General features: G+C 40.0%; 1 protein-coding gene across 1 annotated transcript in view; it reads right to left on the reverse strand.

The window, feature by feature from the left end:
* Window positions 1–20,668, reverse strand: part of Lrp12 (low density lipoprotein receptor-related protein 12) — a gene marked incomplete in the record, with an annotated part of 51,226 nt that overhangs the window by 3,525 nt on the left and 27,033 nt on the right. Inside the window, 5 exon segments of the mRNA XM_013512743.1 lie at window positions 1–79; window positions 3,610–3,742; window positions 5,183–6,287; window positions 7,651–7,853; window positions 15,891–16,026. Of these exon segments, the coding sequence (XP_013368197.1) occupies window positions 1–79; window positions 3,610–3,742; window positions 5,183–6,287; window positions 7,651–7,853; window positions 15,891–16,026 (1,656 nt within the window).

Consider the following 20,668-nt stretch of genomic DNA (forward strand, 5'->3'; position numbering starts at 1 on the left):
GGCCCGCCGCGGGCAGCCGGAGGGACGTGAGGCCCAGCTGGGAGCGCACGGCCAGCCGCAGGTTCTCCAGCACGGACGCCTAGGAGAGAGCAGAGCGCTCAGCGCGGGCCAGGCGGCCGCGCGGGTGAATGTCATGCACGGACCCTAACAGCTCAGCTGCCGGCTGGAGTGCCTCACCGCTAGCCCTCCCGCCGCCGTGTGCACGGCTGAAACTCCCACCGACTTCCGCCAGCGTCTGCGGAGGGAGAAGCAGCTGCCCTGCTCGAGGCTCACCCCACTCTAGCACCCAGTCTGCACGGCGGGTCAGGCGCACTGCAGGTACGAGCCTGACGCCTCGTCTCATATTCCGCTTTCAGCTCTGTGTAATGTCCCCGGTAACAGTTACTGTGTCTCAAGATCATCATGCGATGCGTCTAGAATGAGGAAGGCCAACAAATCGCGGTATTTCACGAAGTGACCGGCCTGAAATCCAAGTCCTTTCTGCTCTTTAAACATACAGCAAGTTGGACTTGATGTACAAGGTTGAACTTTCTTAAGTTTAAATGTGGGAATTACCTTTCAGAGTTGGGTCTCAAGGGTTTGTTGAATGAAAGAATATTAAGGATTTAATTACAGTCACAATTGAAGGAATTAATGCATTTGTAATACAGCCCAGAAAAAAATTAAATACTTGTTTATGACATTACACAACAGTATCTAGTTCCTCCTCCGTCTTTACGGGTTACGTTTTATTTTCTACAGTTCAGTGTTTATAAATCATTATACTGAAAATAACATCTGGAAAAATATTTGGAAACTATAATTTCTCACCAAGGATTCCCTAAAAGACTCAAATGGGCTGAGAGACTAACCAGAAATCTCCCTTACCAAAAGTGAAATGTATTCCATCTGGAACAGTTAAAGTCACTGAGAAAACAATATTTACCAATTTCTAACTCTTACCTGAAGACAATTTTTATAAATGTTCCTGGATGAATTTACAATTTAACTGTTTATAAATCTTTACATCTAAAAATGAAACATGGCACACTGTTAAGATTTGAAAAATGAATTTTAAAAAACCCAGTAAGAAGTTTAGAGAATTCTAAAACATTACTAAGAATGAATTACTACGCCAAGCAAAGGGGTTGAACGCTGCGTGCAAAATCCAACCTGAACAGTTTCCCTGAAGTGAGGGAGAAACGTTAACTTCATTTCGGTTCCTTGCACTTGTAAACGATTACTTCCCCATGTAGTGTTTTACCAGCGCGTTAACTTTACTATTCCTCAGTAAATCTCTGCACGTCAGTCCAAGTAGTGTGCCACGGCGACTTCTGATCTCAGTGCTCGAAGTTAACGTGGACAGTAAAATGCGCAAGGATCACACAGCCAAATCAGAAGAGTAAACATGCACTTTTGGTAGTGTTTGTTGAAATGTAATAAAAAAGTGTAATTTCAAATTCTCCATGTATTTTATCCTTGATTTGATTGCAGAAATCCTTTTAGTCAAGAGCCCTTCCTGTACTGGTACAGGCCTATACAGGTATTTCACTTTTAACCAGTGCTGAAACAATCAGGAATTGTAGTGTCTATCAAAGGACTCCTAGAATGAACCAAACCCTAGAAACGCAGCAGCGCACAGGACCAGCACAAAACCCAGTCACGGCCCTGCACACTAACAGCGAAGCCTCGCGATATTTAGGAAACAACAGCACTTACTACAGCACCAAGAAAGTGAAATACTGAGGAACCAGCCCATCAGGGAAGTGAAAGACCTCTGCAATGAGAAGTGCAGTACTCTGAAAAAGGAGAGCAAGGAGGACTTCAGAAAATGAGAAGTTCTCCCCTGCTCCTGTACAGGCAGAAACAGTATTGGCAAAATGGCCATACTCCCAAAACTGGTATACAGATTGAACACAATCCCAATCCAAATACCTATAAAAACATTCCTCACAGAACTAGAGAAAGCAATCCTAAACGCACATGGGACCAGAAGAGTTCCAGCAGAGTAAAAGCAATTCTGGGCAACAAGGTTAAAGGAAGAGGCATCACAACTGAAGACTGCAAGTTGCATTTCAAAGGCACAGTGATAAAAACAGCACAGTGCTGGGCACAGTGGCACACGCCTATAATCCGAGCACTGGGAAGGCTGAGGCAAGAGGGTTGCCTACAGTTTGAGGCCATCCTGGGCTACATGAGAGTTCAAAGTCAGCCTGAACTACGTAGCAAGACCCTGTCTCATAAAACAAAAACAGAACAAAACAGAACATGACATGACAGAAAGAGCATGGTACTGGCACAAAAATGGACACATGGATGAGTGCGACAGAGCAGAAGATGCAGAAGGAAACAAGCCCCGGCACACGCACCCTTCTGATCTCTGGCAAAAGGGCCAAACACACACGCTGGCAGAAATAGAGCCTCTTTACGTGCACACGTGCGCGAGTGCTCCACGCCTGCCCCGCCCAGCACGTGCTAACCTAAGATCCAAGTGGGCCGCAGATGGGAGTGCCCGAACGGAAGCACTCTGCTGGAGGACGGCAGGTCACCTCCTCAGGACACAGGCACAGCACAAGGGCTTTCTCTACGGACAGGGCCCCAGCGGCACAAGTCGTAGCATCAAGAACCAGCAGGCGGGTCTCACCAAATTAAAAAGCTATTTTTGCAAGCAAAGCAAACAATCAACAGAATGAAGAGACAACTGACAGCACAAGAAAAAACTTTGCTAGCTATTCCTCAGAGGACTAATATCTGGAATATATAAACAACTCAACAAAATTAGACTCCCCAAAATAAAAGACCCAATCAAAAGGAAGTACAAATGGCTAATAAATACATGAAAAAAAAGCTCAACCTCTCTGGCCACTGGAGAAATGTAAATTAAAACAACAATGAGATTCCATCTTACTCCAGAAAACAGCGCCATCATCAAGAAATCAACTAATAATCAGTGCTGGTGGGGTTATGGGAAAAAAGGAACCCTTCTACATTACTGGTAGGAATGTAAACTAGTACAGCTACTATGGAAATCAGTATGGAGATTCCCTGAAACACTAAAAATAAGACTCTACTCAACCCAGAAATTCCTCTTCCAGATGGCCTCTAAAGAGTTAAAGTACCGTATTACAGCAATATATGCACACCCATGTTCATGGCAGAAAGTTGTAACAGCTAAAATTTGGAAGCAGCCTCTATGTGCGTCAGCAGATGAATGGGTAAAGAAAACGTGGTATTTACACACAGTGGAGCCTTACTCTGCCATAAGGAAGGACAGACTGAGTCACCTGTAGGAAAATGGATGCACCTTGAACTCATAACATCAAATGAAATAAATCAGACACACAAGCCTGAATATTACATGGTTCTCTTATATGAGAAACCAAAAATATAAACAGCAAAGTAAAAGGCAGATGACAGGAAACAGGGATAGCGCTTCTGCAAATGAGAGGGGGCCCAAGCGGTGGAGGGAGGGCGGGAGAGACGGGAAAGGGATGTCCCATGATGACCGCAGTCAGTAGGGACGAAGGTGCGCTCTGCATGCCCCAGCCCCGGCCCCGTGATGACCGCAGTCAGTATGTACTACACACATGCACTAATAAAAAACAAAAAAGAAAAGAAACTGCGATATACCTGACTAGGTGAACAAACTGGAAAGTCTTCCACTGGTGGAATTAAGCCCTGAGCAATCAATTGTCCGTAAGACGGGGGAGCTTCTCTTCTTAACAGTTCTGCTTCCACTCTTGACAACTGGGTCTCGAATGATCTTTGAGAGCAGACGAGGATAAAAAGGGTTCATAAAAGGCAAGTCTAAACAGTAATTTTCTACTATCAGTGATTACAACCACCTGACCCCTAGTACATTTTGAAAGCTTGGTCTGCACGCTGAGAACAGAAGGGCTACTGTGCAGAGGAGCTGTACACTAGCAACATCCTGGACGACGGCTCCAGGGGCCGGAGTCCCTGTCAAAGGCACAGGGATGGAGGGAAGCACTAGGCTGTGTCTGGACTTTAGGCGACACTCGAACGGCCTCACAGACACTTCATTCGGCAGGTTCAACATGGTTCCTCCCAGCTGAGAGTGAAATGATCACCGATCCTCTTTCTGGAAGACCTGGATTGTGAACTTAGGACTCTGACCCTTCACTGTGCTTTTTTGGTGTTAAGGTGGCAAAGTTTTCTGGCACCTCACACTTGGCAGGAGAAAAGCTGCAGCAATGGCTAGGAAGGCAGTGGCACCTCCGCACCATCTGTAGCCCTCACTGCAATGCCGTTTGTTACTGTACCCTCTGGGGCCTGGAGGCCCTTGTCCCACTGCAGCCTCATCGAGGACCTCTTTGCCTGCTTCTTCCAGGTTGGCTTCCTCTTACACTGCGCTGAAAACTCGCCTCCTCAAAGGTCACCTCTGAACACTTAACCACTGGACACCATGGCAGGAACCTTGGGCCTGTTCTCGTCACCTACCAGTGCTTTTGGATCTTGGGGTCCAGACACACTGACTGGGTACTTCCTCTCTGAGCAATGTGTGATGGGCCCCCTTCTAGAGTTTCCCAGGCGTTTTTTAGTCTCCAGTGCCTTGTCTCTACCTGCGTTCCGCTCACACATTCTAAGCGGCACCTCTCCAAGGAAAGCCTTCCACCTCATCACATCAGGTGTTTCTGACTTTTATAGCACTTTGCTTTACAGCTTTTACAGCACTTACGTTTTTCCATTCTATTCTACACCACTTCCATCCTCCTAGCTGAAAAGTGCTTGTAAGATTATAGCTTATTCATTTTTCTTTTCACTTGTAGAATGCTTTGAAGGTATCAGGCTATAAAATGAGGAATTACTGAACATTTATAACAACACAGGTTAAAAGTTACAACTAAAAGTTGCAGCTTGCAAATTCCCATAAAAAGGTTCATCTGAAAACAGGAGCTGGTCCACAGCCATACCGCCCACCCTGAACCCGCCAGTCTTGTCTGAAAACACGAGCTGGTAAATATGGACTGGCTTTCCCCACCCTCATAGCGCTATGTTGTAGTTCGTAATGAGTTTAGCCTTGAATTGTGGGCTTTTCACACTAATATTATCAATGATAAGTAATATTCATACATTTTAAAACTAATACAGAACAAAACATACTGCTAATGCCATGAAGGACTTGTGGCACACACGCGCTTGGGCCATGTTTTTCTAAGTCAGCACAGCTCTTGATACTGACCTCCGTTCAAACATCCGCAGGGAGTAAAGCTTACATGTGCACCCCAAGGCGATGACGAGCAGCAGGCCGCAGATGAGGCTCCCGATGACGGCTGCGGTGATGACCCTGGTGGGCACGATCACCGGGCAGTTCTCTTCGTCACTGCCGTCACCACAGTCATCCTGAGAGTCACACACCCAGCTCTCAAACACACAGCGATTGTTTTTACAGTGAAAATTTCCTGGCTGGCAGAAAAAGCAGTTTTTTTCATCTGAGCCGTTGGGACAGTGATTCTGGTAGTTGCAGCGGTCAGAGCGGGGGTAACAGACACCATTTCGGGAACATGGAAATTCCTCTCTCTGGCACACGGTACAGTTGACTTCGTCTCTCCCGTTGGGGCAGTGCCAGTACCCATCACAGCGCTGCTGCTCAGTGTAGCAGCCCCAGTTCCCGCCACAAGGTATTTCCCAGGGCAGACAGAAGCCATCAACTTGGTAAGTGGCATTGAACCCCCTGGCGGCGTTCACTTTATCCGCACAAAAATGGACCCGTATTTGTCCAGAGGAAGACACAACTGTAAGAGGTGCGTGAGAATCAAAAGCAGTCAGCACACGCAGAAGCTTGTGTGGGTTCTCCTCCAGTCCGTCATATATCTTGACGTAGTCACCATAGCCAGTGCCGTCGAGTTTGAAGTCGGTGAAGCGTATGATGACCTTACGATGGTCCCCAGTGTCTATCAGCCAGGTACAGTTGCTCCCAGGAGGGTAGAAGTCTGGGTAATTGGGGGAATTGAAAGTACCATAGAAGTATTTTAACCACTGTCCACAAGTGGGCACATCACAATCGATCTCATCTCCGAGGTCAAGGCAGTCAATGTTCCCATCACATTTTAAAGACTCGGGGAGGCAGGTGTAAACTTTGGTGAACCGGGACAGACACTGGAACTGGTTGTAAGCACAGGGCTGAAATGAAGCCGCTGTTGGAGGGCTCGCTTCTCTGGCACAGATCTCTTCATCGGAACTGTCTCCACACTCGTCCATGTTATTACACTTCCAGGCTTCGGGAATACACTTCCCATTACCACAGCGAAACTGATCACAGGCACAGCTGGGCTCCTCTGACTTTCCTGGGAGAATGTGGGACATGGAAAGAAAAAATAGTCTTCAAAAAATATCTAGGTATTTTTAAAATAAGTATGAAGCCCAAGTGTTAATGGTTTTTAAAACTCTTGTTATAAAACAGGTTAAGTTCTAATGACAAATTAGTACTGGCACTAATTAGCTAGCAATTTATCAACTGTCCATTATTTTCTCCTTGAGTTCTTTGCATCTTGAACTAAAAGCAAGAAAGAGTAATTCAATTTTTGCAAAGAGCTACTGTGTGGAAGAACTGAGCAAGATGGTGAGAGACTTAGGAGCCAGCAGGATATGCTACCTAATAATGCTAAGTAACGTTGTAGCAACATTATTAAAGCCACGATAGACATTTTTAAATGAAAAACTTCATTCAAAACAATCGTCTTTTTAAATGTTTTCATATTCTTCTCCATTTTTCTATCTTTATATATACATATACAATATTTTACCACATATCCATAGTATGTTTTACAAACTATGTCAAACTTTTAGTGTTTCATGTAATTATATAATACTTGCATTTAATAATCTTTGTTCTGTAACACCATTGCAAAATACTGCATAACTTAAGCTGAAGATATAAATTTATTCATCAAATAAACAAATGATAGAAAAAACCTGACGTGACTGGAGAATCCCAGGGATCTCAGTGTACCATCCTCAACAATGAGATAGGGAAAGACAGTCGAACAACAGACTGTTGCATTCTTCAAATCAACAATGTTGGGCCAATTCTCACTTTTCTGCTAACAATGTTATTTATTAGTAAAAGTGAAAAATGAGTAGAAGCAAATATTCCAGATTATGTTAAGAAAATAGAAAAATAGTGCAGATATTTGGTAAAGGAAATTCATTTCAGATGATGTAAAATAATTTTCAGCAAAAATTACATATAACTAATGCTCTGAAATTTGCATTTATGTGTTCTGTTCACTGTTTTTTGGATACAGTTTGAGAAAGGCAAAAGTAAGACTTCTGAGACGACAAACTTTAAAGATGAGTCTGGTCAATTCTTTCATGTCTTTTCTTTGAAGGTATAAAAAAACAATGATAATTCACATCAAGAAATACATTCTGGGAACTCTCGTGCCCTGGACAAGCACTGGAGGAAGCGGAACCTGTATTCTACCAGAAACCCGACCCTCCTCTGCGGCACTAGTCATTCGTCTGGGCTATGCAGCGCAGCTCTGGGACCCCGCTCTATGGCGCCTGGGTCGAGCTTTTCATCTCCAGCCTCGCCGTCACAGGGCCTCCTCCCCAAAGTGGACACCGTTCGGATGACTAGCCCTGAAGTGACTGAAGTGCGAGCAAGCAGGGTTTGCTTCCAAAGCTTTCATCTTTTGAAAAACACACCTGAAAAATAGGCCAGTCGGAAGCCCTTTCTCGAGACGCTGCCGTCTGAGTGGAACCTGACCCACACATGGTCTTGTGAGGAGATGTACGGGGGCGGGACTGTGGAGCCACACGCTCTGTAACTCTCTATGTTCTTGGACGTTTCTATTGTCAACCAGTCCAAACTGCATCTTCTGGATCCCTGAATATCAAAATCCTGAAAACTAAAGCAAGAACAATCAGAAAAATTCTTAGTAACATACTACATCTAACAACATTATAAACCTCCATACATTTACTAGTTCTTCTTGGCTTTCTAGGCATATGGCCCCACCATCAGAAGTAGTATTATGATGTCTATGCCCTAATATCTATTATTTTCTCCCCAGATTCCAGAGTAGTTCTGGAAAACCAGACTTCAAAATGCTAAAAAGCAGGTGATAGTTAGCACTTTTTTCTTTTTCCCTAGGAAAACCCACTTCTAATTCAGAACACCCTGAACTGTTCTGTGTTTGAAACTTAAAGGCTACTCTTTAATCTGATGAATGAAGTATACACAAAGTCGGCATTCTCTTTAGATTAGACTGGTTCGTCTGCTTGCTTAATGGAACACTTATACATCAATTACATTTTCTAGAGAGCAAACAGCATAAATCTGGACAAAATACAAAAATTAAAACAACCAAATAAAAACTTTTTTTGCTGTAAAATCTGTGGTAAAACATTTTACATAGAACATTTTATAATCAAACATGATTTTGTAAGTTCATAAAACATGGTCATGATAAAAGGGCAAAAGCCAAATATTAGAACACACAGAAAATCAGCTATTGCTTAGGAAAATAAGAGAAACCGAAGTATTTTTCCAACATCTAAACATGTCTCACTAACAAGTGAAGATCTGACTTCATCTCGCTGCCTTCACCTTCGAGTAAGTTACAGTGAAGTTAAATATCCAAGGACATCAGGAAACTTGCTTTTTAAATATCCTGATAACTCTAATAAAGGCTGACAATTTGTAGTTTTTCACTACTATGAACACTGTTTTAAGAATCCATGTACGTCTGTGCATCTCTTATACACATGAGCAAGTATTTCTCTACAATAGTTTCCTAGAAGTAGTAGTCCTAGGTCAAAAGATATGATTCCTCTTTAAATTTGATAGACACTGATAGAAAATGTTTACACTAACTCACAACTCCACCAACGAGTATCAGATTACCATATATTCCATCCCTCTGGGAAAATGAAACTTTGATTTTTAAAAATTATGTTGTCAATTATGTGAACAAAATAGATTATTACTCTATTTTGCATTTCCTAATTTACTAACATTGAAATACTTTCCCCCACATTTACTGGCTATTTCTGTTCTCTTCCCACGAACAGCTTTGTTACATCCCTCCATCCACTAGGTGTTTGCCTTATTTAAGGACTGCATGTTACAAAGCCAACCTCTGTTTGGCTGTTAGAAAGGCACGTGTCCACTTCCACCGCACATTTCCCCCAACACCTGGCGCATTCAGTGCTTCTCAGGTTGGTCATTCGTGGGCGTGCAGTGGCATCTCTCAGTGTGGTTCCACGTGTACTTCCCTGAAGACAACTTACAGTGAAGAGCTTTTCCTGATTTTAGGGGCCATCCTATCTTCTAAGCATCTACATCTTTTGCCCATTAAAGAAATAGGTGTGTTTTCTTGAGGAACAAGAATTATTCTTTTTCTGGTACTAGGAATTGAACTCAAGACCTTGTGCTTGCCAGGCAGGCACTGTACCATGAGCTATATCCCCAGCCCACAAAAATTATTCTTATAATCTGGACTCAAACCTTTGTGTTAGATATTTGTATTGCTAATACATTTTTCTAGTCTGTGGTTTGTCTTTTCATTTTCTTAATGGAATCTTTTAATAAGCAGAGGTTTTAAAAAAATAAGCAGAGGTTTTAAGTTCTGGTTTTGGTAAAATCTAATTTATTATCTTTTCCTTTATATTTAACATTTTTAGTGTCTTAAGATCCCAAAAGTATTAAAATATTTTCTTAGTTTTAGCTTTTACATTACACCTAGGATTTATTTTGAATTGACTGTTGTGTGTTCTCAATTAGGGGCCCAAGATTCTCCCTTTTTCCTCCTTCATTTATTTAGAATGTAGAGGATACAGTACTCATTCTTGTTTTGTCACACACATCACTGTCTGATCACTTAAATCTAACATTTTGTTGGAATAGGTTAGTTCCTGCTTTGCTCTTATGTCTTGGGTAAATTCTTAGTTTTAGAACATTGCATTTCCTTGAAAAGTAAGACACTTGTAGGGCTTCAATAAAGACCTCAAGGTATTTATGAAGGCCCTCGAAATCAGCAAGTTTCAAACTCCGAACTGTTTCACCTAGGATGGACTAACAGGATTCAAACCCCAAATCACTCCTGCTGTGGATTCAGCAAACAGCTGAATGTGACGTTGGGAGGATTCAGCAGATAGCTGAATGTGATCTGGGAGGAAGTGGTCACTTGGGCATGGCCTGGAAGGGGCCATCTCCCTCTTCCCTCTCTTCTCTCTCTGCTACCTGTCCTCCACGCCATTAGCAGCTTTCCTCTGCCAGTCTACTCTGCCAGGCCATCCTGCCTTGGAACCAGCTAACTATGTACTGAACCCTCTATAAACTATGAGACAAAATATGTACACCTTTTCTCCTTTAAGTTGTGGACGTCAGGTACACTGCCCAGCAATGAGAAAAGTGTCTAAGATAGACTTTGGTACCAGGAGCAGGGTCACTGCTATGACATCACCCTTCTGACCATGTGGCTCAGAAGCCTTTGGAACTGATTTGAAGGAGGAGTTTGGGAAGGTGTGGAGAAAGCGCCTGGACAAGTAGCCCTAGGATGTTATAAACTGAACTTGATGGGAGATTCTGTCAGAACTCAGAAGGTCAGAAAGTTGATAAAATGCAGCTGGGTAAAGACCAAGCTCAGGCGGTTTCAGCTGGGAATAAGGACTCCATTGGTAGTGACACTATGGGCCATGTATGTTATGCTCTGGTAGAAAATGTGTCTACAATTTGCTCATGTCCTGAGACTGTGGGAGACTGAGATTAAGGACAGTGATAGTTAATCTGGGCGGAAATTTCAAAGCTGTCAACATTTATGCTGTGGCATAGTTACTGCTGTGCTTTTAGCCAGATACATGGGGAGAAACAGAAGCAAAAAGCTCATTTTTAAAGTTTTCAGTTTGGCTAGAAAGAAAGCAGCCAAAAAGCTGGAGTAGAGGAGATCTCAGCTGCGGAAAAGTTCAGTATTACAAAGAAGCGAAGCACTTTACATTGGGATGATTCCCTGAGTTCTGATCATGCTAGTTTTTTCAGACTGATGAGAGTTTTCAGGGAGTTGGTAGAAAATAAACCTGTCTCATTCAGTGTGGTTTCTTCTTTCAAGTATGAAATCCTCTTGTTTCTGCCAACATTTAAGCACTCTTCAAGTGCCTTTCCACAGTTGTTTTTATGTATTTTATCCAGAACTGGTAACTGCTGTTAGTGGAGGGCTAGTTCAAGTCAAGCTAGGGAATACCTTAAGATAATTTTAGTTCACTAAAATGTCCAACTGAGATTCATACAGGCAGGAACATCGTCCAGAACAAGAAATAACTAAAACTATGTGTTCATGGACCCTTGACTGGTTTGCTAATATCTTTTAGGATTTTTTAATATATTCATAAGTGGAATTAATTTTCTGGTTTTTAAAAAAATGCTTTATAACAGCTTATGTAATAAAGCCCTGCTGACATACTTTTCCCTGTAAGTCTGTGGAATACAGACGTAGGGTTGAGATTTTCTATTTCTTCATGTTTTTTGGTTTAATTGGCTTTTCTTACATGTTTGTAAATTCTGACCATTTAAATTTTCTCAGAAGTTATTCATTCTATTTTGAGAGTACAATTCACTACTGTATATAGTACTTTCATATTACTCAAAGACTTTTCATGTCTGTAGTCTTTAAATTTGCTTGGGATTTCTATGGAAACAAACTTATTACTGGCAAATAAGGAGAGTTCTGGCTCTTCCAGCTCGTGTTTGCCTTCTGCTGATTTCTGCCCACTGCGCTGCATCACTGACGGGCTCCCAGCACGTGCGGCGAAGGCACTGCTCCTGCCCTGGGGCCGCGGACGTGCAGTCTGCCTCCTACACCTCTTTACCGATAAGCTTCAGTAAGTTAAGGATTCTTTACCTAGTCAGTAGGTCCAAAGTGACTTAAAACTTTTGTCACAAGATTTTTTTATATTGACTCAATTTCTCTAATGGCTATTGATTTGATCAGTTTTAAAATTCTTCTTGAAGTAAATTTGGTAATATACACATTTCCTAGAAAATGACCTATTTAATCTGACTGTATAACAACAAAGTGTTAACATAAACTTACTTGTAATACTCTTATGACTTAAAATTTCTATTACATTTATAACTATAGACATTTGTTTTTATTTTTACCTTTTTTCTTCATTTTTTGCCTTAAGCTTTTTACTTTTTTTGGTTTATCAAAAAAATCTGCTTTTATTTTGCTGAATCACTGTTTTTCTGATCGTACCTTCCTTTTCTACCTTAAAGTTTACCTAGCAATTCTTTTTTTAAACCATTAAGGTTAAATGCTGAGGTTATTTGTTTTTCATCTTATTAATATTTAAATCCACACATTAAACCTATAAACTTTTCACTAAGTACTCTTCTAATGTTTTCCAGCGGCTGTAATACGTAACACTATCAACTATAATTAGTTAAAAAACATTTAGTGCTATTGTGATGCAGGAGTTATCTAGGAATATGCCTCCAAATATTATGGATTTGGTATTTTTTTCCCTTTAATTTTACTGTGGCAAGAAAACAAAACCTGAAAGACGTACATGAAAACAAAACTTAAATGATAAAAAGTCTTTGAAGTGTACTACATTTTTTTTTGTGCTTTAACGAAATCATTTCAAAAACTAAACGTTCCACATGTTTGTGGAAGCTTTTATCTACCTGCTGAAATAGATACAAGCATTAAAGGTATGTTTAAAATCTATTATCATTGTGAATTCGTCAAATTTGGTAAGTAATTCTCCATATTTTGCTTCGTATATATTTTAGACGATGTTTTTAGGAACACACAATTCACTATCCTCGTCTTTTTCTGGCAGATTTTCCCACCTGTTACTAACACTTGTACCTTAGGGTCCAGTGCAGCTGGTGCTGCTCCCCCTGTGGTAGTTTGTTCTTGATCAGGATCATCAAAGTCAATCTTTTCTCTGCCCCATTTTCATATTTTCTATATCAGTTTCGTTTCCTCTAAGTCCTCTATATAGTGAGAGTACATAAATCAACCAACCAATAAATCTGCTTAGATCATCTGTCTTTTGAAGGTCTGAGTTAATACATTTGTGCTTATTAATAACCTCTGAGTTCTCATTTACCTCCTTTACTATGTTTTTTTGCATTCGTACAGTTTTTTAAAAGTCCTCTTTTCTCTACCTGATACTTAAGAATGTTACTCTTTTTTCAAAATTAGTTATCTTCAGATATTTTAATTCAAATACCAACAGAAACTTTTTCCCTAACCAGGTCGAAGAATATTTAGTTTCTATTCTCCTTTCACATTCTCAAAATGGGTAGAAATAATTTGTAACTTTATTTTTATTAATGTGTGATTGAAATTATTAGCATTTCCTTTATATATAAACAATAAACCATAACAGTATTTAGAGTACCTGCCATTTTGTCACTATTAGAAAACAGATACTTCCACATTACATTTCAGTTTTCATAGATACCTAAAAATACTATTTATACTCAAAATCATTCTGAATGACAGTAGTTTTAGAACTGTCACTGTTCTTATCAGTATTAGTAAGCATATATTATTAATACATTGTAACATGTGATTAGCTGTATTTTAATATAATGACATTTTGTAATTCTGTGTTTTATGAATTTAAAAACCTACATTGTGGGAAAAGACCCATAGACTCACTAGACTACCAAAGGCCCATCACAGGCACAAAAAACATTAAGAAGAACCTGCTGATAACATAAATCTTACAGTGTTTAGAGTAAATTTGTACTCCAGTCTGATTTTGCTGGATGACATCCTTAGCATTAAATCCTCTCACACACTCTAGGATTCTGGGGGTAGCTTTATTCTGAGAAGGCTTCTAGTTTTCTTTTTTGCTCTATGCCCCTGGCACCTGGTGTCCATTCCAGAATTAGAGCATTCACAACTGTGCCACGGGGCAGCAGGTGGCAGGCCCCATGTACTTGCTAGGAGCTGTCCTCTCACCCTGAAGCCCCTCCACCCCAAGCAGCTCAGGCTGTAGTTGCTGGAAGCTGCTCTTGGACTGCTTTCTCCAGTACAACAGCTACCCCAGTCCTTGACTTTAAGGAGCACGCAACGACTCAGGTCTCCACTGGATAAGCCAGTTTTTGTTGTCTTGGTGGGTTGCAAGGGAGACAAAGGAAAAATGCCTTTATGTCACAATTTCCGCTCTTTCATACCGAGAGCTTGCAGCATTGTTTATTTATGCTCTGTAATTGTTTTCCTCTTCTACCCAGATGTTATAAAGCCATGTCTCAATTCCATTTTACTGGGGATTTTAATTTTTTTTTAATTTAGGAATGAATGCTGATTGTTTTCTTAATCAAAATGCTTTAAACACATCCATCTATCCCAGCTAATCATAAACTTCTGATTTGTTAGTAAGGTAACTCAACTTAAATTCTCTAACACTAACTCATTTGTGCATCTGAAGGAACTGCATTTGATTATGGCATGAGATTTTAAAAATCATTTACTTAAGATTTTACAAGAGCAGTCATAGGCAAAAGCCCTGCCTTTATGCATACTCATTTTTAAAAGTTGTGGTATTAATATAATAAGGTTATTAAAATCACTTTCTCAAATTCGTTAACTTTAAGAATTTAGGACATTTCCTTTTACATGCAGGTTTCACCTCTAATTTTGCTCTGCATATCAGTATCATACTTGATTTTTAGTGTCTCTTACCTTTGAAATCCAACACATAATCAAAACAAGAGAACAGTATTCCTCTAATTCTTCTGGGCAGACAAGAAATTCCAAGCTTCATATAACTGAGCTGGTAAACTACAAGTTAAACTTGTAGATTAAAACATAAACACCTCTATAAATTCTAATTTTATGTTAAACATCCAATATTTGGTGAAATCTTATTCTGTGAGCATGTAAGATGCTCCAGCATTCCAGAGGAAGTCACCAAGGACAGAGGAGCCTCAAAGGAAAACAAACCGTGTGGCTCTTTTGCCAGCCTTCATGAGACGAGGGAATACAAGTTGTTTCTAAGAAAGGCAGCTTCACCTATCTGTTAAAGAATATAAAAGGGAAGATGGACAAGTTGTTTCTAAGAAAGGCAGCTTCGCCTATCTGTTAAAGAATATAAAAGGGAAGATGGAAAAGATAGGAAAGTAGGCTAGTTTACAGTATTTTAAAAAATGTAAAACAGGATTTGAGGCTATGATCTGCGAAGGCTATGATCTTTTCTAATCTAAAATTCCATGGCTTCCACCCGTGAAAATGTAACAGTTGGGAGGACGTCCACACAGTGCTCATGTTACCGCGGAGTGCTGTCTGTGTGACGGGAATGCGTTCTTATTTGCGTGTTAGCTCCAAATCCACTTCTTTTGTTCAGGCACACTTTCTCTCTCACTTTAGGTATTTTTTTGTAGTATTTTTGGTAACATTTCCTTACGCAATATCTAGTCTATTAATCAGACTCTCCATAATATCTTTTTCTGGTTTTTCTCTGTATTGACTAATATTTTTAAAGAATTAATATTAACCCTTTACATTTATATCATATTTATTTTTGAATCTTAAACGTATGATTATTTTGCAGACATGCATCTGTGATCATGTTTTAACACGTGCAGGTAAAGGACTCAACTCACATTTAGGGGCTAGATCTCCAAGGGGATTAGTGAATTTTCTCCTACTGCCTAAGTTTACTCTTACCTTGATGAGTTACGTACCAAATGCGTAGCTTTTGTTAAACAGTAGCTTAGAAGAATACAGATGACTCACTGTAAATATATTTCCACCATTATTAGAAAGTATTCAAAACATGTTACTCTTACGATGATACTGATATAGAACTTTTATCATCTGAAAAATCTTTTTATATTACTGTGCATTAGGTAATGACACTTGGAAATTTAATCCAATTTACATTTTGTAATATATATCACAATACTACAAAGGTATCAGAGTTACCTTATAGTGATGATTTCCCCTGGGTTTGCCTTGATGAGCCAGCTGCAGTTGAGTCTGGCAGGGTATTCAGACGGCCAGCCTGGACTTGTGATTACCCCGCTTGGTGCTCGGATTTGTTCTGGAGTCTCTCCACAGGCTGGAAGACAGCCAAAGTAATCCTAGGTAATTATTAGGCTTTAGAACACATCATTAAGTAAGGAAGTATTTACTTTTAAAAAAACACCTAAGACATAAAATCATATGTAGTAATATGTGGTATTAACAACTTTGGAAAGCTTCTATTAGTTCAATGTGATCTTTTTCATTTCTTCCCTTTCAGACAAAGAGCCTTATCCTAATTAAGTACATGTTTGGAGCAGGCAAGGAAATTCTCAGGTTGTATTATTCAAGAATCACAGTTGCTACACTTAGCCAGAGAAAACGACTGATCCATCTACCTTTTCTCAAGCCCACTTTTTAAATTTATATTTCTTCATTATAAATTACCTAAAGTTCAGCATTTATTGAATTATTGTGTTTACAGCCTTATGATTATCACCTTGCTCTCAGAGCACTTTAAATAAACATAATTGCAATTTTCACTAGGAAGTTAGTAGATGATTGGATAGAAACAGCAAAACATCCAAAATTACTGCGAAGTACAATAGTTCTTCCATTTATTCCATTAATGCGTCCAAACTTTATTACAGGGTCATGAATGTTTCCTAAATTACTGAAAAATAAACTCTTAAAATACAGTAGGGCTCAAAAATACCACTATGTGATTAGATATCTAATTGTCATGGAAGAAAATTTTCATGCATAGAGAATAAATTGAAACTAATACCAGTACTTTGCTGGATCATTCTCCTTATACTATCTTGAATCTCACTGCAATATAGTTAATATTTTATCTATAGAGAATCTAGCTGATGATCTTTCAATTTATTCTCCTTTAATTAAAAATAAAGTCACTGCCCTACAAACATGATGAACATTTAAGCCTTCAACTACAATTTAAAAATCACCAAACCTCTTTCTAAATACAACTTAAACAAATTAATTACCCAACTTTTAATGTGACAGTAGATTAGACGCAACAGACTAGAAACGGGGACAGCAGCTGTCAGGCACACACGCGGCTCCCAGAGGTGCCGAGGCGCTCGTTAGAATAATAGTAACAACTACATGCTGAACCCAAAAACCATAAGCACTCAGAGTATGCATTTTCCTATCTTCCATAGGATAAGAGACGGCTGTCATCACAGTTAACACACATGCCTATCAAGAGCTGTTAAGCAAACATTCAGCGTCAGCAAAGCTGCTTATGTAACACGTGGCCTGAATGCGCATGCTTTTTGAGTCCTGCTATCAGTTTAGAAATCAAATAAGCCAATTTGCAGGTAGTCAAATATGCTTATTACAGTTATAATTTGGAAAAATGTTTTTTCTTGGTAACAGATTTATATAGTCTGTTCAATTCAATTACACTTGAAAATATACTATGTACTTTAAAAACTTTATCCAGAATGACCAAAATAGAGATAGCTGCACTGCTTAAAGTTGGCCCTCACTTCTACAGACTCAACCTCACCTTCCCGGGCAAACCTCAGGCCAGGCTCGTAAAGCCGGCTACCACAGGCAGCTCACGGCACCTCCAGGCGCCGGCCCTGCATGGTGAGGGGTCTCGCTGGGGGCTCGAGAAATGGAGGGTCCCAGCACGGCGCATGCACACAGTTCCGAGGGCCCTAAGACCATCGCACCGCCCACGCGTCATCATTTCCTTTTTTTTGGTTGTTGTTTCATTACGTTTCCCTTACAAGAAAAATGTCAATTTTACTGAACGTTTTAGAAAAAGACTAAATTTCTCTAAATATAATTTTTTCAGAGCTTGCTAATAATAAATTGCCAGTTGCTTCCATTTTGCTCTGAGTTGTCACAATAACTTAATAATAAGGTACCCTAAGTCATTTATAAGGTCTTCTTTTTCGTTATCTCTTACCAAAGTATTCTGGGAAGGATTTTTAAGTTCATGAAGATATAAATAAACATGCAAAAACAGTATGGGGAACTACTCCCCCAAATATGGACAAGTGTTCATTTTCTTTAAAAATTCAACTGCACTAAAGAGCATAAAACAACTTCAAATTAATACTATTTAACTTAGGATTAAAATACCACACTGGCATGTAAGTACTCAAATACTTATAAACTGACTTAACAGCTGTGAAGTACACCCAAAAACTAGGTGAGAGTATTCTGTGACAAAGCAGAAAATTATTAACCTTTACATAAATGATAGATTACCTACAAGGAAAAAACTAGAGAGAATTTTACTAGGTTTTTGTTGTATTAGTTTTCTTTTTAAGAAAAATTTGTTAAATACTCTATGAGAAACCCATAGGTGGTGCTCTTATACCAGAAACTAACGGTAAATTCTGGTATGACATTAAAATGTAGATGCAAACATTTTATTTCCATACAGCTGCCCAAGGACAAGACATATCACTGTAAGTCAGAATGATTATTTTAAGATTCACTGTTTTACATTTCTAATACCATATGTACTTTTGTTAACATTATTTGAAAATATTAATGATTCCTGCTAATGAAAAATAAAACTACAGCATCAAAGTTTCTCACTGAATTTATGAATACATATTGATTTGGTTTTCCACATTTGTAACATAGCTAAATTCAGCTTCCTGCTCCTGTGGTTTTTTTCAAAAAACAATTTCTTTGAGACATAAAACATCATATATATATATATATTTTTTTTTACATACATAAATACAATGCTTTGATACATGTATGCAGTATGTAATATTTAAATCAACTTAAGTATATATATATATCTACTGTAATATTTATCATTCTTATGGTAGTCCAGTACCTTTTTTGGTATTACTAGAGGTTGAACTCATGGAGCACTGAGCTACATCCCCAATCCTTTTTTGAGATTAGGTCTCACTAAGTTGCTTAGTCTTGTGATCCTCCTGCCTCAGCCTCTCGAGTAGCTAGGGTTACAGGCGTGTGCCATCATATCTGGCGATTCAGTGGCTTTTTCGTTAGCACATTTTTGCAAGAGCAATACACTGGCTATGTAGGTAAACAGATACCACCACAAACATATTCTCCTCTATAAGAAAGAATAAATTCAGCTGCCAGAGAAACCATTCCATTTCCTGCCCTGTTTGGATAAGCGTTCATCTCCACATGCTGGCAGATGTGGAGTAGGAGTCCTCAATGCTGTTTCATCTGCCACTTACTGGTTTTGCCACACTGCAAACTATTCAAAGTTGCTGGGCCTCATTTTCTTCTCATGCTATGATAGGACTTGCTATCTGACCAACGCAAGGTCTACCTCAGCCCCGCGTCAGGTCCCTCTTTCCCTACTATCAAGATGGGTTTCCGCCCCACTTCCAAGAGCTCATCAGGATGCACCAATGTGCTTTTCATTACCTTGTTTTGCAACTTCTTCTTGACCGACTGAAGCCAGACTTTAATTCTTCCCTTGTCTCCATAGAAACCATGCCAGCAGGTGAAAGCCCCCACAGACCTTAGGACCAAGTCCAGTGGGCCCTTGGTCTCCAAGATACTTGACCTTTCCGGAGCATGTGACAGTTTACTACCCTGGCTTTGCTGATACGTCCTTGGCCCTCCTCCTGACGGCCCAACACTGGTTCTCCAACACCACAGTCCCCTGCTTAGCCAGCCGCTGCTACGGCAGTATCCGAGAGCCACTCAGGAGCCTTTGCCTCTTCAAACGAGATGCAAGACCCCATCCACTCCTATAATTTCAGCTAGGATTTATGGTCACAGGATTAAAAATCTCTAACAGTAGATACTCCAACCTGAAATTCAGTATGATTGGAACAGTCTGTTTCCCAAGTCCTTTGTTCTGTGTTCTCAATCTTCAATGGTTTAAGCATCACTTGGCTGAGGGAAAGAGGAGTTAAGCAGGAAGGAAATTTATTGGGAGAACCCCACAGGCAGTCTGTACTCAGGAAGAGGAAAGGGAGTAAAGCAGGGTCTCACAGTGACAAAGGGGCAATTTCCAAGCCAGAGACTAACCCTAACCTCTTAGACAATCAGGCCTGCTCTATTGTCCGCTCTGTGCCCCATCTCCTACCTGGCCTTTCCCAGTCTACTTCTTTCAATATTTCAGTCCTTTGTAAGTGACTTCATCTCAGCTTTTAACTTTAGCTTTAGTACCTAACCTGTACTGCATTTTCATTTTGTCTGTTTATACTAGTTATTTTATGACTTCTTAAAAAATCGGAAATGGTTTACTGCGACAAATCTGATGAAACCTAAGGATTAATAATAGGGTAAATATGAGGATTAAAATGCTACCTAGAGGACAGGGTATGTAAGGGCTGCATTATTTTGGTAAGGACTTATCACACTGCTGGATTTATCAGTGGTCAACAAATGCACCACACGATATGCCTCCGTCTGGCGGACAGCAGAATGCAGAGGCTGAACTGAGATGGTTACTTGGGCTGGAGCTGGGTTCAGAGCAGAGGGCAGGGCCTATGGCAGCCTCGCGGACACCAGGAGCCCAGGGTAAGGGCTACAAGTGATTTGTTATCTGATAAGGGGGGAAGCCAGCGTAAGGGAGGGCTTGGGATGTACATTCCAAAAACCTTAGGAAATAATCTGTTTTAAAACAGCATGTTTATGTCATTTTACTGGTTTGAACCTCACCCTCCTAGATTTTGACAATATTCTCCCTTTATGGTACATCAAATCTGACTCTTTTTTATTCATTCATTCTATCCATGCCTTCTCTATTG

Source organism: Chinchilla lanigera, unplaced genomic scaffold (genome assembly GCF_000276665.1).
Source record: "Chinchilla lanigera isolate Chin_1 unplaced genomic scaffold, ChiLan1.0 scaffold00016, whole genome shotgun sequence".
Classification (NCBI taxonomy): Eukaryota; Metazoa; Chordata; class Mammalia; order Rodentia; family Chinchillidae; genus Chinchilla; species Chinchilla lanigera.